Source organism: Crotalus tigris, unplaced genomic scaffold (genome assembly GCF_016545835.1).
Source record: "Crotalus tigris isolate CLP2741 ecotype Arizona unplaced genomic scaffold, ASM1654583v1 scf7180000018040.1558517, whole genome shotgun sequence".
NCBI lineage: Eukaryota > Metazoa > Chordata > Lepidosauria > Squamata > Viperidae > Crotalus > Crotalus tigris.
In genome coordinates, this window is record NW_024096790.1 from 377873 (window position 1) to 401369 (window position 23497).

Sequence of the window (23497 nt, forward strand, 5' to 3'; positions counted from 1 at the left end):
TTTAATTCAGATGTTATGGTTGAACATCTTCCCCAACTTATTTGTGCCAGTATTTATTTATTAACAGAGGCTTATATGCTGGACAATTCATTCAGGTCTCTTAGCATTTTATACTTCTTTCTTCTTGTAAGAGTTAAAATACAGAAGTGGTATAACATGCCAGGTTACAGTACAAAAATAATAATAGCAATGAAAGTTACTAATAAAGAGACCAAGTCCACTGAGAACAAAGTATCCAAACCTTTCACTGCAAAAGTATGTGGGAAACTTTTCATAGTTAATATATGGATGACCATTTTCACACTTATGACCATTGCAGCATCCCTAGGGTCATGTGATTTACATTCGGATGCTTGACAACCGATTCATATTTATGATGGTCACATTGTCCCAGGGTCATGTGATCGCCTTTTGCAACCTTCTGACAAGCAAAGTCAGTGGGGAAACCAGATTCACTTAACAACCATTTTACTAATTTAACTGCAGTTATTCACTTAACAACTGAGCCGAGGTGGCGCAGCAGTTAGAGTGCAGTACTGCAGGCCACTTTAGCTGACTGTGTTCAGCAGGTCAGCGGTTCAAATCTCACCGGCTCAAGGTTGACTCAGCCTTCCATCTTTCCGAGGTAGGTAAAATGAGGACCCAGATTGTTGGGGGCAATGTAAATATATATATATATACATACATTGCTTACTGGTGTACACCGCTTAGAGAGTGCTTGCACTTAAAGCGGTATATAAGTCTCATAAATAAATAAATAAATAAACTGTGGCAAGAAAAGTCATAAAATGGGGCAAAACTCATTTAAAAAATTTCTCTCCCCCCTTTTATATCCTCTCTTCTCTCCCCTTTATATCCTCTCTTCTCTGCTCCCCTTTTATATTCTTTCTTCTCTCCCCTTTATATCCTCTCTTCTCTGCTCCCATTTATATCCTCTCTTCTCTCCCCCCTTCTTATACCATCTTCTCTCTTCTTTTATATCCTCTTATCCCCCCTTCTTTTATATCCTTTCTCTCCCCTCATTTTATAGCCTCTCCTCTCTCTTCCCCCCTTTATCTTCCGTGCACCTCCAGCTGAGTCCTTTCAAGGCTGTGCTTCTCTGTCTATCTTTTGCAGTCCTCTTCTCTTTCTCCCATTCTTTTTTTCTCTCCCTCTCCTGCCAAAACCTCCTTTTATAGCCTCTCCTCTCTCTCCCCTCCTTTTCTCTTTCGTATGAACTGGAAGCACCGATCCTGGGGCTTCTGTCTTGCCCCTGCAACCCTACAGAAATGCATGCCAATCCTGGGCTTCTGCCCAGCTTCCATAGCCCTGCAGAAGTGCTGGTCAGCTGTAGCTGCTCCTGGCGATCCTGGGCTTTGCTCAGCTCTGACAGCCCTCCTTTGAACTGGGTCATTTCCAACCAAGTTGCCTTTCTAACCAAGTTCCCTCCCTCCTTCCCTGACTCTTTCCTTCCTTCCTTCCTTCCTTCCTCCCCTGCTTCTCTTTTCTTCCTCCATGCTCAGGAAGGGATGACAGGAGGGGAAGAGATTGCCAGTGCTGCCAGTAGTCATGTTGCCGCCAGCCATAACTGTCCCATGCAGGCAGGGGCGGTCCCAATGAAAGGGAAGCCTGGTGGCTTCGAGGCGAGATCAGTGAGCAGGCGTGGTGCTAATCTACCAGTGGGGACCATCAAAGCTGGAATGCGCTCAGCCTTAGATCCACGGGGAGCCCTGGAGCCAACGATCCCCTCGTCTCTGGGGATACATGGAGAAGGTGTTGAGCTGGGGGAAAGGGAAGCACTTTTCCTTTCTTGGCGGTCAGCAGCAATGCTGGGCGCTCGCAGTCAACTTTGTTGGCCCTTTCCCGCCAAAGCCACTTCCTTTTATATCCTCTCCTCTCCTGGAAGCACCATTCAGCTGGAACTCAGTGCTGATCCTGGCGCCTCTGCAGAGCCCCGACAGCCCTGCAGCTCTAGCTGTCTCTCCCTCAGGCTTGTGTGGTGCTGCCGCCACCAACTCATTGCTCTCTGCCCCGCTACCACTTCGCATACCACGTGTCAGGTGGCAAAGTACCATTGGTGGTACCCATACTACCGGTTGAAAAGCCCTGCTATAGACTAACATCACCATTATTTGCAGCCACCTTTTATTTCTTAATGCAACAACTGTCTGTGAAATAGTATCATTCCAGTAATTTTACTGTACATAATAAAATATAAATGTTAATCAGTTTAATTATCTAGATAAACTGAATCAAGCTGTGTCCTTCTATAATCTACAGAGTTTATAGATATTCCAACTGGTGCCAACCCAGCTCCCTACCTCACATGGGATTTTACTTTTAAAAAAATAACAAATTTGCAGCAGACATGCTACACAACAAAATAAGATTGCCTTTATGCTCCCAATGTGTTGAAAAAGCTTTATTCAAAAATAACCAAAAGAGATTGCCAACCAATAGGCAGTTTAGAAGTATGCCCATCTTTTCAGAAAAAAATCCTCAATAAACAAATATAGTAAGAAATAGCCTGAAGGAATGAGGGCTAGAGATAAAACAATAACAGCAATCACTTTATAAGAATACCCACAATATGTTCTCAAAATATGAAAAATGTTACCATTGTACAAAGGATTAAAGATCCTTGTACTAATAAAATGAATGCTATTATTAGATAAAATTGGCTCCTTTCAGAACTGTAAGGGATTAAAAATTCACTGGAACAATTTTGAAGACGTAAATGCACACAGGGACATATATACATATATATAGAGACAGCTCAATATACATCTGAAAGGCTATTTGTATGATCCTGCATCAAGTCCCTTGGAAATCAAACTTTCAAAATAAAAAAATACCCAAATATGTGACATTCTATATTTTACTCTAACAATTTAGAATTAACTTGTGAAACAAAAAATCCATATTTTGAACCATCTTGTAACAATATTTAGACATAATCTAATACTTCAAATCTTTTTGATACAAAATTTAGTATAAAAAGGTAATGAAGTGTCTTATTTCAAGGCTTATCTTCTATACATCTATGTCTATGTCATAGCAGTTACAAAGATTGGGGTAAATATCCCTGAGTTCCTATGTGAGTTCCTAAATTTTCTTGAGACATGCATGTTGAAAATCTAATACATGACAACATTCAAACCACCTCAATGAAATAGAGAGTAGAACACATGGTTATCACATAGATACAGAGCATTAGTAGTTATTTTATCAGTCTACCTATGTAGCTGTCTTTCAAATTTGTGTAGTTTCCCAACTCATAAAAAGTGATTCTGGGTGACATACAACAATGAATTAAGCTTTCATCAATTCCCTGGGTCTGGTAACAAAGCCAGGTCTTAAGGGACCTCCTGAACATCAGTGGGGATGAAGCTAACTCCACTTCAAGGGGGGCGGGGAGAGAAGAAGAATGATCCATAAGGCAGGCACCATGGCAGAGAAGGTCTGGCATCAGGGAGCCACCAAGCAAAGATCCCAACAGACAAACCCACAGCATATCTACTTTATTAACTCTGATAGCAAGAGCACATGTAATCGGGAACAGGCTGTCCCTGAGATAACCTGGTCCCACATCAAGAAGGGCTTTAAAGGTAAGAATTAGACCAGAAGTAAACTGGCAACTAATGCAGCCTGGGAACAGTGGTATACTATATGCTTTTTGGGGAAGGGCATATAACTACCTGGGCCATTGCATTCTGCAACAGCTGAAGCTTCTGGATACTCCTTAAGGACAGCACTATTTGGACAGTATTACGTAGTCCAATCAGGACATGACTAAGGCATGAGTGACTCTGAGCAGAGCTTCCTAATCTGGGAATGAGTACAAGTGAAGCACAATACAAAGCTATGCAAAGGCCCTCATAGCCACAGCTGTCACCTGATCTAAAAGAAGGAGTCATGAATCTAGGAGGATCCCAGATTACAAAGTGAACCAGCATAAAACTGCCACCTACTTCCAATCCTCTGCGCTCTGCATTTCAGGTGCTCAGTGTCTTGCTTTTACAAACAATTACAGCTAGGTGATTGTGATTTTTATTTTTTGGGGGGTCAGTTGCTCTAAGGTAAGATGGGCGGCCAATAAATGAGATAGATAGACAGACAGACAGACAGACAGACAGACAGAGACACAGACACACAGCCTATTCAGAAAAATGGGTTCACACTATGACTACAGTGTTTGCTTAATGATTGTGATGATTCACTTAATCACCACTGCAAAAAATGTGATAAAATTAGGTCCAATTATACGGGTAGCTCAATTTAGGATTATATCAAATTATGACCAGAAATATGATCCCAAGTGCAGTGATAAGTCAAGGACTATATGTATGTATGGGTGTGTATGTGTGTGTGTGTGTTTATGTATTCAAAGAAATACAGAAAGTAATTTTATTTTTGAAAACTAAGGCTTCATTTCTATTCCTTATAATATTACTATTTCAATCATTTATATTTATGCGGGTAGAGAAATTAATTCCTAAACCTATGGCAAATAAATTATTACATCGGAAGAACAAATTCTTAAGAATATTTTGCTAGCCAAACACGAACAATATGAAAAAATAAAATCTTGAAAGAATGGAGAGCTGCAAGAGCAAATAATATAGTATACATAGGGTTAGGGTTATAAGAAGAATGAAACTTGGAAGTGTGATCCTGCCAAAATCCCTATCTGGAATACAGAAACTGTTACACTGGATTTGGCCAAGAGGCATTTAATAACGACAGTATTTCAGTTATGCATCCTACCAAGCCTCTGCTGACAGACTCTGAAATTAAATGACTTTATAGCAACAATTTTGCTTCAAAATGAAATTTATCATCCAGATAACCTAAAGAGATTTAAATGGGACTTTAAAAGTGACGAACAAGTAAACTGAACTCAAATAGATTGTTTCTTCTAAGAACGTATGCCAAAAACTGAATTTACTATGTAACGTTTACATCCTACCTTGCAAAGATATATAATAGAAAACAGATATTGTATCTGACACTTTGATTACAACAGAATTAATATTCACCTGTTTCAGGATCACTGAAATCTGGGAGAGTGATTGTGTTAAGCTGTCGCCTGTCAGCAATGGCTCTATCCAATAAACTGCTGCCACGTCCAGAATCACTGTAGGAAATAATGCACTTTAAATCACTACAAGAGAATAGTGATGTCTAGACATCATACCTTTGGGTACGTGTATATTATATGTGTATGTGTAGCTAGGCTGCTTGGAAAGGATTTGAAACTACATTGTCTTTTACATATTTACCTTTCAGTTTCTGAGACTTCTGAAGTAGTTAAAATTCGGCCATTATAAAATGCATTGATTTTATTTGACTGTTAACACACACATTTTTCTATAGGAAAGCAAGGCTATTTAGTGCTGCAAATGCAGCAACAATGCTACTAACAAATGATAAAAGTAGGACAAATTCTGGTTTCTTCATGCCTGCTTTAAATTGTAAAAGGACATCCTGATTTTTCATCCTGGCAATTTCCTTTAGTGAAACTTCTAAATCTGTTTTCAAGTAATGTCTTCTATGTAGAGAATAAAACTAGTTCCCTTCTTTGTTCAGCTGCTATAAAAATAGTATAAAACACTCTGCAAGACACTGAAGTAGGATTGCTGGACACCTAATTCCATGTCCAATGAATGATGCAATTACAATAATCCACAGGAAACAGGAGGGAACCTTTCATCAAGCAATAAGTATTTCATTAATCAGCACACATTTCCTAGAAACTGCTGCATTAATTAGCTCATTACATGTGCCCAATATTAATAATGAAAATAATGAAGCTAAAAGTTATTCATCTCTCTTGGATACTTGGCTGCATGGTGCAGGGAGATCTGTTTGCCTTACTTCTTCTAATTTAATACTCCTTACATGAGTGATAAGAAGGAAGCGATATTATTAGCCAGAAACATATGTTAGACCTGTTTCAAACAAAGTCCATTCTGAGTATGTAGACCTGGTACTGTGTTTTCCTAAAAAATAAGACCCAGTCTTACATTTTTGTTTGCTTCCAAAAGAGGTAGGTCTTACTTTCGAGGGATGTCTTATTTTTTTTCCTGAAATTGCCTCGCCTTGTGGCAGCTGCACCAACAGCCCCATCCAGCAGGCCACTGGCCCAGTTCTGTGGCTGCTCGGGGCCACAGGCTACATAACCTGTCGTGACATGCCGCTGCCACAAGGCAAGGCAGGTGGGAAAGGGAGTGGAACTGCCCCAAGTACACCATAGGTGCCCAAACACATTTTGCCCAGAGGGAGACTGGAAACTTTGTCTGCTCGCAAGTGGGGCGCTTGAAAACCAAGGCATTCATTCCGTTTCCAACCGCCCCATTTGCAAGCAGATGAAACTTCCAGTCTCCCTCTGGGCAAAAAGTGTTTGGGCACCTATGGGGCACCCAAACACTTTTCGCCTGGATGGAGAAATGACGGAAACTGGAAGTTTTGTCTGCTTGCAAATGGGGCGGTTGGAAATGGAGTGAATCCTTTGTTTCCAAGCGCCCCATTGGCAAGCAGACGAAGGTTCCATCTCGTCCTCTGGATGAAAAGTGCATGGTACGTCCGGATCACCTGACTCCCCCTGCCTCTGTGTGTTCGCTGCTGCTTGTGCGGCCACGCCCACCCCAGGCTTATGTTTGAGGTAGGGCTTATATTAGGCCCACTCCCAAAAATCAGGCTAGGGCTTATTTTCATGGTGGGTCTTATATTTGATGAAACATAGTATATAAAATGGTTACAATAAAATAAGAAGGCTATTGCTATATAAATAATTTTTATTGTCTAATGACATCCACAACTGAGTTCCCTAAGGTATAAAAGGGAGTTTGTTCTGGGCAGATCTTCGTTTTCATACCTACCCCATGTCCTCGTAAAAAGGGTAGCTCAGTTACCCTTAGTAACAACTTAGCTGCTCTAGTGCACAAAGCATTTAGTAAATGACATTGACTTGGTTTTCTATTTTTAAAACATGCGTGATGATCCATTAATGGGGAAGTCTTTTATTGTGTAATGCAAGTTTTATGGGATTGTCATGTCAATCAATTTACAAATTTCAACTAGTTCTACAGACAATCTGCTCATAGATGGTAAGCATACTCAATCTATTGAATGAATGGTGCCATATGTTTATCTTTCCAATGTTGTAATATCAGTCTTTTGGATATAGTAAGGGCAAAGATATGTTGCCCAATTGTCATATTCCATGTAATAGGTATGTAATTCAAGAGAATATCATTCTTCAAAATTTTAAATGTTTGTCACACAGTCATAATTCACTACTTTCTCCCAAAATTAAGTATAGGACATGGTGAAAACATGTGTTTTAACAAAATATTATCCTTATTACAGCTCCAACAGAATGCTGTCTTAAACAGATCTTTTACATTAAATATAGACGACTCCAATAAATTCTAAGTTATTATCTTTTGTGTGTAAGTTAAAGTTTAAGGTCCATTGACGCTCTTGATATAGAAATTAAGTCACTTTCCCATTGTCTAGACAAGATAGGAGCCTCTAATTCTTTATTCCACTCATTTCTTAGTATCTATAAAATCCTATTATTCCATATAAATTTCCCTCACTAATGATAGGGTTTTTTTTTTCATAATGGTGTATTTCTATTAAGTTCATTGAAATCTATTACCACTTTTATCATAAATACACCCATTCTAATATTTAAAATGTTCTCAAAACATAATAGGAGAATCTAAATTAGGTACATAGGCATTAACCATAGTTATTGCAGTCCCTTCTATTAATACTAGTGACCTCTATTCTCCAAGTGTCACTGAATCTCCCTTTTCAGTGCCAGAAGTTCCTCAGTAAACCAAGAACACACAGTACAGCTCTAATCTATAGCCTGATTCATTTCTGAATTCCAGAGATTCATGAAAGCCTCAGCCGAGCTGCCTATCAATTGCCAGTAAAATCTGCAAAGCAGCCAGGAATCCATCTGAATCTTTCAATCTTTACAAGAAGATCATCTTTAATGTACTGAGTAATCTCTGTAATTGCACTGAGCTTCCACTATTGTTACCTTGATGGGCAGTTATAGTGCATAGTAAATTTACTTATGCCTGTGGATAAATCTGCTGTATCTTAATCTAGTATTCCCCAACTGGATGCCCCAAATGTGGTGGCATTATAATTCCCATAATTTCTAGCCAGTAAGATGGAGAAAGATGGAATTTCTCTTAATTTTTTCCACAGGATTCTTTATAGATATCCTAACAATGCTTATCTTCATCACTTAAAACAAACATTTACAAAAATACATATTTTAAAATATTAATCTAGCTGAATGATTCAGATTTTTCCAATTAAAATGAAGAAAGCAATACTAAGCCACTCAATACTGAAATAAAATAAAATCAATACTGAAAAAGTGGAACAATTGAACATCTCAATAATAAATTACATTTTATAATTTTTAAAACTATGTATTATTTTGTTTATCAGGTGATCCATAATTCACATTACTGAATCCATAATTCTTACCTGGGATTAGTAAGATTGTAACAAGACTTCCAGATCTGCAACATGTGTTTACAAGTAAGGAGTGCCTCATCAGGGCCCCTGCAGAGTAATTCCAATTTGACTTTTGAAAACAATAATCTAAGAGAAAACAAATGTTAAAGCTTCTTTATACTTTCATACAGGTCCATTATTGTGTGCTTCCAATGAAAATAACACTGTTTTAAAGTAAACGCATGAAAAGGCAGAAAAAGAAGAAATAAAATTGCATTCATTTCTATTATAAAACAATTGCATTTAGACGTTTATTTCAGTATGTCTAAATAACATAAAAATGTAATGTGTAGAAAGACAACTGCGTGGTATATACAGAACAAAGAAAAAGCTGGGAAACAGAGTATCACATTCTTACTCATGAGGTATGAAAATTATAGGATACCAACTGGAAAAGTGAAAAACAAATGTACAACCTCTCCCAACACCACAGCTGGAATAGTTCAATGTCGTGTTGAGCATGCATAAAAGCAGCAATAATTACTCACATGAAATTTTCTGGGTATTCACTCAGGGCCATGTCAATGATATTCAGAGCATCATGGTAGTGTTTCTGAGCTGACAGCAACAGGGCAAGGAGATGTAAAGAATTAGCATCATCACCTTGAAGCTGCAGAGCTTGACGAACGTAACCCAAAGCTTCTGGTATCTAGTTAAAATAAAAACTGAAAGGAATTATCATCACAACATATATTTTCTAGAGTAATTCTATTACACAAGTGGATAACAGTAGCAAGAAGGAATGGAAAGTAATCCCAAATACAAATTTAAAAATGTAATTTTGAGAGGAAACATTTGACCATAGAGCATATTTATAGATGTTAATGATTTTGTTTCCATTAGCTATAAGAAGTATGTGTCTAGCCTTGCTAAAATCAGCTTTCTAAAATAAACTTTCCCTTACCCCTGCAAATTCAAGGTAGATCAATATTACTTAAATATATGAAATCTATATGTTTCAGGTTTCAAAATTCTGCAATTTTTACATTTTTAATTTTTTTATTGTTTATTTTCTCAAACTGCATTTGGCATGGGCCCTTCTCATGTTCTAGTATAACTGGACAACCATTTGTCTGAAATGGTATAGGGTTTCCTGCCTCCAAGGTCCCTTCCAATACTACTACTACTATTATTACTATTACTACTACTACTACTACTACTACTATTATTATTATTATTATTATTATTAAAAAGGAAAATAGTCTTAACAAAGACTAAGCAACATCCAAATGTCATTATTTTGGGATGGGATATTAAAGGTTGAAGAAAAAATGCATGAACTGAAGACTTTGTACTTTTGAATTGCTAGTCTTTCTAAAAGGTTTACTTGAAAATAAATTATTTTATGTAATATATAAAAATAAAATGCAAATCTTGAAAATTGAATCCTATATGCAATATAAGTTATTATTCCTAACACACTAAATAAGCAAGAAGGAATGTAGGCATACAAAAGTGATCAATAAAATATCCCTGATATTTTGTACATTCTGAAATGTATAAATCAATGTATAAATTTTCATTTGGAAAAAAGAACACAGTGGATATTAAAAGTACTTCAATTAACAATTTTATTTAATGCCAATCAATGCTAGTAAATCAATTGATTTTTAAACCTACCTGTCGAGAAATAGCAAACTGTAAAGCTAAATAAAAGGCTGCCAGATGATCAGTTGGAGACAAAGTATGTGCCCTGAAAATAATTAAAATATATTACATTTATTAGTATTACATTTATATAGATCATTTGTATTGCATCCTGGAAAACTGTCTTCAGTTGTAATGTGATATGCTGAGAAATGGTTGGATTTTCAATGTTACTTCCTTTTTTCCTTTATTAATAGCTTAATACACTAGTAGTTTATTATTGTTCCTTACACCCAGTTAGTTGTACTTCCTAACCAAATGAACCCTTCCTCCCTCTCAGTTGTTATTTTTACCTATTTTCCTTGGATGTTTCAAGATGTCTTGACCTTAGTCATGACATCCATCTGGGTGATTTTGAGCCAGTCACTCCCTCTTAGCCTAACCCATCTCACAGAGTTATCATTGGGGGGAGGGGGAGGAAGGTGTGTTGGTTATGTTTGCTGCCTTCAGTTATTTGTAAAAATAATACAAAGCAGGATACAAATAAATAAATGTCTAACATTCTTCACTGTCAAAGGGATTCTTATGTTTCATAATTAAGTAATAAGGGGTGTTTTAATATTGTATTCAGATTTTTCAGAATGATTTAAAAATCTGATAAACAGACTGCTCACAGAATTAATAACATAATACAGAGATTTTCTTTTATAGATTACTGTTTCAGAAATCTAACTAAATCTAGCAACGAAAGAAGGGTGATTAGCATCTGGCAGCTACCCAGTATTATGTCATCATCAGTTTAAAATCTCAGAAATAATCCAGATTAAATATTACTTGCATAAATGGTTGCTGACATTTATGTCAGATGACTGCAATGATATAGTTATAGGAAGATGGGCATACACGATACAGTCTATATTGATAGAAGTTCATGATTCAAGTTTCAAAGGATTTTCTCCTAACCTCTTTACTTTGGTAAAGACAAAGTTAAAAACTGTCCATAAGAAATTCTATATTTTAGAATTAATTATATAAGAACATTGCTAATATAATGGTTTATATAATTAATTCTATAATGCAATGAGTTAATACCAGCTCTCCCTCAGAACTCTTATAACAAAAATAATATGTACTGATATTCATCCGCAGTGTGTTTGGGTATGTATGTATTTGGGCAAAAGCTTTTCTGAACTTAAAGAGTTCTAGCTTGCTTCCCATCAACCAAAGCCAAAGGTGCATATACTTATTGACCACAGTATTTGCTTAACAACTGTGGCAAAAGGGTGCAACTCACTTAAAAACCATTTTTCTTTGCAATAGAAATTCTGTCCCAATTGGGGGTGTAAGTCAAAGATTAGCCATATCCCAATCCCAACTGCCACTGTAATCTGAAGACTAACTATATGGATACTGAGTTTAAATGGGAAGAATAGTGGGACCAAGCCTACATCTTACAAGTAACTATCCCCTCTCCCACTATTCACTTCCAATAGACTGACATGTTACAGACACCTTTTAAAACTTTATATGGCATATCCAGGAAACATGAAAGAAAACCTTTTGCTGAATAAGTCTCATCTTAATATCATAAGAAACATATTTAAAACTCTTAAATGTGGATTAAAATTTGGTACTGTGCATCTTGCAAATAAGTGATATTCTCCATTAGAAATAACTTTGTAACTATTTATAGCTTAAAACATTTAACTGATTTTAACCTTAACCTTTAATGCAAGAAATACAATTTTTAACAGAACTATCACATTTTTGTTCAGATTAAAATATTACTATTCTCGCTAGTATTACTAAGAATAGTAAAAATAAAAGCATATATTCTACTAATTCTCCATTATGCTACTCAAGAGCTATGTTTTCTTTAAAATGAAAAAAATCTCAGATACAAGAATTGTATTTTAAACAAAGGTTGAGCAAATGTTATTTTCTATTAGCTGATAACAAAAATATCTTTAATGAAATAAGAGGTAATCCGTTGGAATCAGATTGGATTTGCCCGCTCTACTTGATGAATCAAATGTTAATACAATATGCTCTCTACTTCCAGAGATTAATCCATCTTATATAATCATTTATAAGCATATTCTTTTCAAAAATACAGTTTTCATTATCTACAGCTTAGCAAAAAGTTTACCATCCACTAACCTTTGAAACGCTAGAAGAGCCTTTCGCTGCAGGACTTCTTGCGTTCTTCTCAAAGAAGCTAAAGACATAATTCATTAGTGCTACTTAAATAGACATTTAATTAATGATATTTAAATATAAAACCAATTTTAATAATCTCATAAATAGATATGTGGAATTTACTTACCATCTGTAGCTTGTAGGCTATAGGTCAATCCTAGGGCTAAAAAACCTTTGGCTTTGAATTCTGATGTTTTGTCCCCCACATCAACCACCATTCGGGCAAATCTTTCTGCTTCTTCTAACTAAAAACAGATTTTCATAGGAAAAGTGGCAGAATTCACTAATTTGGAATTTACTGTTTAAATCAGGTTGACCTATATCTACTAGAATTCAAATTATTCTAATTTAAAATCAAAATCCCCAAACCCTATCACAAGTGCCAAAGGTAGCATCGGAAATTTGAAAAAGTATAGAAATAAACATTGTTATCAACTTTTCATACATTTCCTTTCCTATACATGCAAATTTCAAAATGGACCACGATGGTGGCATGTAATGTGGGAACAGTTTCAATGTTCCTACATATTTCTGGATGGCATCATCTCAATATCCTATCATGAAGACTTATAGAGGCAGAAAGTACTCAAATGGCTCAGAACACTCAAGTCGATCCCCACAAAAGAATGAACTAAAATCTGTCCAAAAGTCAAGAGCAAAAGACAATACTTTTTTTTTACTAGGTACTGAGGATAAAATGATTAAAAAGCTATATCATTATTTGTTAGATCAGGCAATGTATGAAGAACAGGTAAAAGAAACCATGTTAACGTGGAGCAGGGATTTTGATCTCAACTTTGATCTGGCAAGAACTATGGGTACGAAATAGGAAGCTTACTTTGGCCACCTCCTACAAAGAAAACCTCTACAAATGTTCCACAGATGGCATCTCCCACCCACAAGATTAGCTAAAATGGGTCCAAATATTTCTTCCACGTGTTGGAAATGTAAATTGGCAAGAGGGACATATTACCACATGTGATGCGAGTGCTCAAAAGCCCGTGACTTTTGGAACAAGGTTAAAAAATGGCTGGAAGAAATACTAATGATAAAGTTAGAGCTAAAAGACAGAGTCAAATTACTTTGAAATCTGGGACATGTGGTTTTTCAATCTGTGATTGCATTGCTTCACAACATTTAGTAGAACAATGCAGAATTTAAAAGAACAAAAAAAGAATTAGGATTTATACATATATCCTTAAATACTTAATTTTTCATTTTTCAGATGACTAACAAAAAAACTTACCCAATGAAGGGTTCCCATACATAATTTAGCAGCAAGAAGTGGAATTGTAGGATCATCTGGCTTCAACCGAATACATTCTTTTAAGACCTTCACAGCTCGAGCAGACTATATAAAAGGGTGTTAGAAAATAAGACAGTGAGAGGTAACAAAATGTGCTATTTCAATTTGCTAGTTTAAACCATTCCAAGATATAATGAAAAAAAGATGAATGCATTTTATTGGTTTGATTTTGGTTTATGTCCAGCAGCTACTAATCAGGTTTTTAGATAAAGTAGCATGATGTAGCATATAAAAATGCCAAGAGTTTAGACTGATTCTAATAAAAATTAAAAAAAAAATGTTTGGGAAGCAAATGAAAAAGGGTAAATAAGGATTCTCGTATACAGTAAAAAATAAAAGTGATAAAATGATTTAGCATGGAACTGAAGGAATACTGGTAGGAGGAATTTAGAAATTTATAGAGATATGTCAAAGAGTAGAAATGAAATGAATGCTGTAAATGTTAGTGTTAATGAAAACTGATGAAAAGCAAGTTATAAATGATGTGAAAAGATTGAAACATTTTAAGGAAGCAATTGTAGATGGTATAATGCAGACATGTCAAACTCGCGACGTCAGATGATGTCGCGCAAAGTATTGGAGCTTTCTCTCCATTGCTGGCAATGGGGTGGGCAGTTTCCTGATGATGCGTCCGGCCCGTGGGCCAGCAGTTTGACACCCCTGGTGTAACATGAGAAACAGTAAAGTACAGATGTGATTAATGTGAGCATAAGCATGAGGCCTGTATTTGTGTCTGATAATTGAAAAGAAAAATTGTTCCCTTATACCAAGGAAAAGGAGCAAGAGTTGCAAAATTATAGAGGAGAATGCATTTAGTATAGTGTTTGACAACATTCTAAATGAAAGGGCTTGAGAGATAACAATATACAAAATTTCTGATGTGCAGGGAAGCTTTTGATAGGCAGGGAGAAGGAAGACCTTTGCTCTTCAGTAGGCCTGAGATACATATGAATATAAAAAGGAATACTATGTTCATTTAGAAAAAAGCTTATGATAACAACAAGTTTGAATTATGCACTATTTTATACAAATATGAAGATTGCTATTGAATGTTATAAGAACAGTATGTCATACAATAAAGCATGTATAAAAATAAATATAATGTTTTACAGCATTGAGGAAGGCATAAGACAATGATGTCTGATACCTTCTTGATTTTTCATGCTGGATTAAGCTGACAACCCAAATGATCTGCAGTGAATGTTAAGAGTATATGATGCAATGATGAGCATAGATCTAAATACTATATACAAGTCAAGAAGCTTGTTTCTGAGAAGAGAAATGGAATGAATGGTTGCAATTTATAAATACGTGGCAAAAAACTGCAGTGAGTGGTGTCTTGGTATATAGAATGTTTATTAAACATGGAGAAATGAATGGAGAATGTTTTACAATGGTCAGAAGTGTTTCACAGATTAAATATAAAGATTTAAAGTACCCTTTCCAAGCCACTGGTCATAATTTGAGGGCTATCGCTATGTAGAAGCAATGAAACACAATATAAGAGTCGTAGTGGCACAGTGGTTAGAATGCAGCACTGCAGGCTAACTCACTGCTCACTGCCAGGAGTTCAATTCTGAACGGCTCAAGGTTGACTCAGCCTTCCATCCCTCCAAGGTCGGTAAAATGAGGACCCAATTGTTGGGGGCAATATGCTGACTCTGTAAACCATTTAGAGAGGGCTGTAAAGCACTGTGAAGTGGTATATAAGTCTAAGTTGCTATTTCAAAAAAGGAGAAAAGGAAACCCAAAGAGATTTGTGTTATATCCACTTTTCTACTCTAACCAGTAGATGTTTACAGTTTGTTGGCTCAAAGGATAAACAGAGCTACAGCTGCCATTCGGTACACAGTTATGAAAATGAAAGCTTATATAACACAAAGAGTGTATGCAGGATTATAGCCTACTTTGTTGCCATTAGTAGCCAATAATAAAACAAAATTTGCAAAGAGACTTACTTTTCCAGCTGCCATTAAGGAAAGTGCAAATTGATACCAAAGATGGAATTCTTCAAAGGCAAATTTCATAGCCCGTTCCAAACACTGCAATAAAATTGAGAATACAGATCATTAATAGTATACATTATTTAAACTAACATTACTGATCTTTCTACACTGACTATATTAGCTGGTAATTTCACTTACTGGCAAACAAAACAATGCTTGCAAGGCACTGTACTTTTGTTACAGAATATAAATATCGTGCCAGGGTACATGACGCAAATGACTGAAGACTTAGTTGTTGTTGTATGCAAGTAAGAATGAAAGCCTGCATTATTTTATTGTGAGTGTAATGCAAGCAGAACAGAAGAGCAGGGGTGTACTATAAAACTTATCTTTTGTCTTTACCAAGTTTGTTCATCCTTTTGACAAACTTCATTTTCTCTGTCCCTGTCTTTCTCTCAATTCATAGAATACTATTTAAGTTACTTTATAGTGGAATTTCATGCTGAAATTAACAACAGGAAAGGAAGATTCTCAAAAAACTTTAGATTAAAATGTGAATTCCTTTTAGCTCAGCTTTAAATGTCCTAACTAACTAAACTTCTGAATCAACAGCGAACAGGAAGGCAATATATAAACCTATTCTATGGAACCCATAGACAGTTAACATAAAGGAAATATTCATGAAATACATATAAAAAAGAGAGTTTCAACACAAGTGTCAGGTCACAAAGGTAAGAAAGTAAGAAATGAGGTCATCTTCTAAAGATATTTTTTGTACAAAAGAAAGCAGGGAATGATAACAAACACAATGATTCCCTAACAAGCACCTTAAACATTTTGATTGGATGGCATTTTTAAATTCAATCTCAGTTGACTTCCCCAAATTCCTGATAAATGCATGTGCTAGTCCACATTTTGCAGCAACTATTTTATGGTAACATATTGTGAGCCACCCAGAATTAGTTGGAGCCAGGCAGTGCCTAAATTTAATTAAATAAGCATCTAAATTCTATTTCTGTATTCAATTATCTGTCTTTCAGTAGGAAAGTAATTTAAATGGATTATTTTTAGAATTCATAGATAAATTAAATTTCATCATGAAGGAAATGAAGGAAAGAGAACTTGGAAGAGCAAGGAGGCTCTTTCAAAGAAAGAGAAGCCATGAAAAATAGAAAGAATAGGAAGCAGAGAAGCATGGCTCAGCTATCCAGGAAAAAAGTTACGAAGCAAAAATGACAACTACAGTTATATTTTTCATTTCCTTTTCAAAACTAATTCTGAGGAATATCCATAATGCTTACTTCCAGGGTAGGCACAGAATTTAGTTTCCAGTTGGTAGCAGTAAAAGCAACAAAGAATTGATAGTTCTTAAAGAGAAATATATTTACCACAGAGGCCCCATTACCCTTTCTAAAGACTTTTGACTGAGAGCATATTTCTCACAGTCCACATTTAAAATATTATGAACTCATGTAAAATAAGAGCCCTATCTAGAATGGTTGGATTGATGTATTTCAGAAGAAAAATTCTGGGAATACTGGAATATTCTGTGACCAGCACACAGAATTTCAGTGTCTACAGTATGCATACTGTGTACAGTATTACTATTTTAGAAAATTTAAAATTTTACTTTTAAAATTATTTCTACATTTCTTAATGCAATTGTGCAGTTACTAACTCTGAAATAAACCCCATTACATTTAGGATTTCCAGCTTTTATAAAACTGCTCTCACAGCAATATTTTCTTAAAAGATAGAGTTCTTTATTAGGCAAACAGCACCAAGTTCTGCTTTTATCGTAAGAAAAACAAGAAAAAAACCCTTCCCCCTAAAGAATTGGCTCCAAGATTGCTTTGCATCAAAGATACAAAAACAAGGACACAGCATAAATATTAGTTTGTGGATACTGTGGCTGTGAATCATAGCTTACCCAACAAACCCAGATTAAAGAATCCATTTTAGCTAGTACTTTACTGTTATGCTTGACATTTTTTTTATCGTTGAATTATACTTTTTGTTTACTCTAGTTAGGAACAGAAGGAATACAGCTCAGTCAATTTATAGGAGGAGACATTTTCGTACTGGTCAGGTTGCTAATCAAAAAGTTGTGATTGTGTTACAAGTAATCCTCAACCTATGACCCGTTACTTAGTAATTGTTCAATGGTATGATGGAGGACTCCTCAAAAGCTACTTACGACCTAGGTACAAAGTTACAATGTCCAGCTGCCCCCATGGTCACATGGCTGCATTTTGGGCACTTGGCAACCAGTCTTCATTTACAGCCCTTGGCATATGATCACAATTTATGAATTTTTTATGACTTCAGTTCCCAGGGGGGGAAAAACCCTATAGTGAATAATGGATTTGCTTAATAAGTGCAGTGTTTGCTTTATGACTGCTGCAAAACAGATTATAAAATCGGGTCTGGTCATATGATGACCCAATTTACAACAGTCACAATTTACGACCATAATTGCCAGACTCAATTAATTACAGTTGTACATCAAGGTCTACCTGTATAACATCTAAAAACTTCACAATTGCATCCACCTTTTAGTTTTCACATTGCATGTCAGTTTCAGCTTTTTACCACTTTTAACCAAAAAGATATAGTATGAATAGTACATAGCTATATAAGCAGAACTAATCTTCCAGCTTGTGATGGTGAAGAGAAACTTCAGTACATGTAGTCCTCGATTTATGAATACAATTGAGCCCAAAATTTCTTGCTAAGTGAATTTTGTTCATTTTACCTTTCCTGCACAGTTAAGTGAATCACAACAGTTGTTAAGTTAGTAACATGGTTGTTAAGTGAATCTGGCTTCCCTACTGACTTTATCAGAACGTTGCAAAAGGTGATCACATGATACTGGAACACTGCAACCTTCATAAATACATGCCAGTTGCCAAATATCTGAATTTTGATCACAAGACCATGGGGATACTGCAACAGTTGTTAAGTGTGAAAAGTGATCGTGTCACTTTTTTCACTAAAGAAATGGTTGTAAATTGAGGACTACATGTACAGATATAACAGGGAATGTATGCTTTGGAATTGGTGGGTTGGCCCTCTGGGATCCTTTGAGTAGAGATCCATAAACTCCTCACAATTCCTACTTTACCACCCCATATTCTGGGTGAAAGCCTATTTGATGCTGCATAAACCACACTTCCCCAAATAATTTTTTCCCCTTAAAATGAAGAAGTATTTAAGGGTATGTGCTCACATCCTATTTCAGATATTCTGATTTGGGAGTAAGTATAGTGGCAAACTTCTATCCCACCTTTCTTCCTTTCTTTAAATGAAGCCCATAAGTCACACCTGTGCTAAATTTAACATCCTTTGAGAATGAGAGTGATGATTCAGTAAGAAAGCAAATTTTTATTATGTACATCAACATTAAGAAATTAGATGACAATTCAAAGCTGAAAGGGAAAAAAGGGGAAATGTGGGGAAAAAGAGACAACATTTATCTAAAGAGCTATATCTCATCTAGCAATACACTCACACACACACACACACACACACACACACACACAGAGAGAGAGAGAGAGAGAGAGAGAGAGAGAAAATGAGAGAATCTATTCCAAACAGTTTAGACTTGCAGATCAGATTTATGTTTTCCTTTAACTCTTTCGTGTCTTTTGAGAAGAGATTTTATTGTATTCAATCATTCAAGCATGTTAATAAAAGCATGGTTTTATGATTTTTATGTTTTACTGTTGTCTTGTGAGATTCCCAGTGTAACTGTAAAAAGTCTTTAAAATAAAATAAATAAAGTACTACTTTTCCAGTAATAACCCTTTAGCTATCACATAAATTACATTCAATCCTTTGCATTCATATCATACTAAATTCTATCAGATTACGTTTCTCTTATATCCATTAATATCAGCTGAACAACAGATAACCTGTTAAATGGTATACTGAATGGATGATTTCTATTTTTATTTATTATTCAACAGGAATATTGCTTAAGTCCAGAATGGGCACATTTAAAATTTTGAAACTATGATATCAGCACCACACAAAAATCTATTTATCAAATTTCTATGGTTGCCCAGCTTATAAGAAGCAACTCTGGGCATCATACAGCAATCAAATAAAATAAAAATATAAAAAACCATAATAAAAGTTAAAATACTATTGAAAATTAAAATATGTACAAACTACATGGTGCAGAAAGAGTAACTGTATCAGCTACGATAATGGAACCATCTTAGAATGATAACCAGTTTCCAGGGATCCCAAGCCTCATCCAGACCCTCACAGATACCAGGATAAGATGTTCATCACATCACTTAATTCACCAGGGTCAGAGATATATCCATTTAGCAAGGGATGAGCTCACCCAGCTGTTAAATAGGAAAAGAGAGAGCACTGAATCCTGCAGCATCCCACATAGTAGGGGCTAACCTCTCTTCCCAATCACCAACTGGAATCAGCACTGGAGAAAAGAGGTGAACATCCTCAATCCCATGAGTCAATCCAAAAGGAAACCATAACTGATGGTCTTTAAAGCTGCCAAGAGATTAAGTAGGATAAGGTTGAATACACAATTCTCATCATGCCCACTATCATGGCTTCCATAGCGGGCCTGAGTCTGACCAAGTGAAATACCCATTTATTAGTAGACAAATTAAAACGGTTGTTCTCCATCAGCCATTTTGGCTTTCCAAAATGTTCTCCACCAGCTCAATTTACTTTTGGGTTTTTCTAGATAGGAGATACACATCAACACAAAGCCCTGGCTGGCATCTGTCCACCACATTATTTTTTTCAGCCTGTGAGAAGACCATAGACACTACTATAGATTATGCTAGCGATAAGTAACTGGACAATCACTTCTCTGAAAATGCTATAGGGTCTCCTGCTTGAGCAGGGAGTTGGACTAGAGGACCTCCAAGGTCCCTTCCAACTCTGTTCTGATTGGTTGGTTCCTACACATACATGCTTTGAATTTTTTAAAAAAAAATTCAAAAGAATAAAATAAAAACAGGTACCTGACAGACATGAAGGAAGAGCTTCCAGTTATATGTGTATACAAGCCATGCAGCATGCATCAAGCTCCAGACCTTATTTTATAACTTACCTCTGAGAGCATTTCATATTGACCTCGTCTTCCCAAGGCAATAGTAAGCAAATCGTACACTACAGATGCACTTTGTAAACTAATGATACGATCATTTTTGTGTTCTGGTATTCTGCTCAATACAGCATCACGGTTAGCCTGAAAAACCATGCCAAATATAAGAAAAGATATGATCAGAATATAGGTGGTCCTTGTTTAATAACCACTCAATCAGCAGCTGTTCAAACTTACTATGGTGCTGATAGAATGGTAATTACAGCTGAACATCATGTTTATAACACTGTAATATCCCACAGTCACGACTGTGATTTGCAACCTTCTCTGCCAGCTTCCCACAAGCAAAGTCAAAAGGGAAGCTGACAGGAAGTCAGATATCCCAACCACACGAGGATCTTGCTTAATGACCTATGTGGTCCGTGCTTAACTACAGCAACTGAAACTGTTATTGGTAAGTGGCACAGTCATGTGGTTTTTCAATATGTGATTGCATTGCTTCACAACATAATTGCCAATTAGTGTTGTTAAATGAGGTAACAATCTGCAATACCCCACAAAAGACTATAAAGGAAAAAGAAGCATTATCTTCTTAGTATTGTCAGAAATTGGATAGCTTATGCAGAAATGGAGACTCATTAGTAATGACATTTCTTAAGAACTGCTGCATCATGCTTATTAATTTAAGCAAAAACTATCAAAAAATGGAAGGATGCTCAAAAGCATCTTTTCCCAGTAAGAATCTTTAGTTATGTATTTTATTATAGTCTTATTCTGCACAATGATTCTGAATGAATTATAAATACCAAAAGAGAAACATGTAAGATAATAAAAGCATAACAGTAATTTGCATGGGGAAAAATACGTATAGTTGAAGCTGTTATCTCAAGCTACCACAAGCATTTAACTACTCTTTCAACTAAGGTACAAAATATATCTGGGAGCACTGAAGAAGATAATATGATCAGCAGACAAGTATTTTTAAGGACAGTATTCCATAAGAAGAGATTATTGCTAAATAGGTTCTTTCCAGATTTATTTATCAGGAGGATACTGGTTTAGTAGGTAAACAAATGCTCCAAGGAGGTATAAATAAGAAGAAAATTTCCTTTTGGAGAGAGGATTTGGTCGGACATTACCCCTGAATTGTATCTGAAGAGGGATGAGAGGGAAGAAAGGAGAGGAGAGAGAAAAGAGTAAAGGAGGGGAGAAGGAAGTAGGAAGACTGGAGGAGAAGAGGAAAAGTGGGGAGAAAGGGGAGGAGAGTGGTGAAGGAAAGAGAAGAGGAGAGGAAGAAGAGGGAAGTAGGGAAGAGAAGAAAAGGAGAAAAAAGGTAGAGAAGAAGGAGTGTGGATACAGTGAAAGGGGAAATGGGCGAGCAACACCAAAAGTCATGTATATGTATTTATTTCATTTTATTAAAAGTATCTTATATATGAATGTAAAAAGAATGTATGTTAGCATCTGATAAATATCACGGTATATGTATGGGAGAGAGTTTGGAAAAATTAAAAATTAAAAAAAGAAGAAAATTTCCTTAGTTCTGCTTATGCCTCTACAAGGACAATATCAACAATTTTAACTGGGCCCTAAAATCTAGGGGAAACCAGCCCAATTAGTATGACAATGTCACCATTTTCTGTATTAGTCATCCCTCTGTCATTAATTTTATTTTATATTTTGGGCAAAGTTCAATTTCCACCGCCTCAAATCTTGATACCCTGCCTCACTGAAGTGTAGGGGAGGGGAGTGTTCTTGGGAGGAATGAATGAGGCAGACAGCCTTTTAATATGAGTTTATGTTCTAATCACTGATGGAGAAGAGAAAGTTGAGGAGTTTAATGGGCAAATTCGAACTTAAGTCAACACAACATGCATTCAAGATGTGCTGCTTGTTGCAGTTGGAATGCCAACTTTAGAAATACTACAGAGGAAAATGTGGTTGGTCTTTATAACCTAAGCAACAGAAATGAAACAGAAGAACAATTTATCAATTTCTGTCTATCTTCATAATTTACATTCTCTTTGACCTTTATATACTGTAAAGGACATCACTAAATGGAGCCCCACAGAAATCAAATTGACTATATTATTGGTACAAGAAAGTGAACAAGCTCAGTTATGACAGTAGAAATACAGTAGAGATAAAGATAATGTGCAAATTCCAAAACAAGAAGCCAACAAATCAAAGATGTTAAGGATTAATGTGAAAATAGATTGCCAAAGACTAAGAAATGGAAGAAAGCAAACTGGGCATCAGAACAAACAGGGGAAATTGCAAAGAAGACAACCAAAGACAAGAAAGACAAAGTTTTTGGGAAGGAACTTAACAAAGAATTTCTGAGAATTATTAAAAGAAAGAAGATGCAGAATTATGGTATCAATAAAGGCATTGAAGATGGAAAGAAACATAGAAAAACAAGGAAAGTCTTCCAAAAGATCTCTAAACTCAGCAGGCAGTTCCAACATCAAATTGCTATGCTAAAAATCACCAACGGTCAAATAGACAGCCATTTGTCCGAAATGGTATAGGGCAGTGTTGGGGAACGTAGGGCACGAGTGCCAGAGGCAACACTTGGAGACCTCTCTGTGGGCACACATGCCCTCGCCCCAGCCCCGCCTCCCCCCAGCCCCTCCTCATCAGCAGTCCCCCCCGGAGAGTCACCCCCGGGTGCTGCCTGGGCAGAGCAATGCAGCCAAACACATGGCAGCTGGATAGCAGATAATGCTGCGGGGTGCGGGCGGAGTGCGTGGCTACCATGGCCTGCAGGGCCGCCTGGGCGATCTGAGAGCAGGCAGGGTGAGGGTGGAGCAGGGCGGGGGTGGGTGGATGGAGCAAGCT

General features: G+C 36.3%; 1 protein-coding gene across 5 annotated transcripts in view; it reads right to left on the bottom strand.

The window, feature by feature from the left end:
- The window catches only part of TTC7B (tetratricopeptide repeat domain 7B), a 115141-nt gene that overhangs the window by 48899 nt on the left and 42745 nt on the right, over positions 1 to 23497 (bottom strand). For 4 of the 5 annotated variants that reach the window (XM_039346937.1, XM_039346936.1, XM_039346934.1 and 1 more), the window contains 9 exons: positions 20663 to 20800; positions 15580 to 15663; positions 13562 to 13666; positions 12443 to 12560; positions 12277 to 12334; positions 10150 to 10222; positions 9018 to 9178; positions 8500 to 8616; positions 5019 to 5116 (listed from right to left, as the gene is read on the bottom strand). In XM_039346937.1, coding sequence (XP_039202871.1) covers positions 5019 to 5116; positions 8500 to 8616; positions 9018 to 9178; positions 10150 to 10222; positions 12277 to 12334; positions 12443 to 12560; positions 13562 to 13666; positions 15580 to 15663; positions 20663 to 20800 — 952 coding nt within the window. The remainder of the gene's footprint in view (positions 1 to 5018; positions 5117 to 8499; positions 8617 to 9017; positions 9179 to 10149; positions 10223 to 12276; positions 12335 to 12442; positions 12561 to 13561; positions 13667 to 15579; positions 15664 to 20662; positions 20801 to 23497) is intronic. The other variant, XM_039346935.1, reaches the window with a different exon arrangement.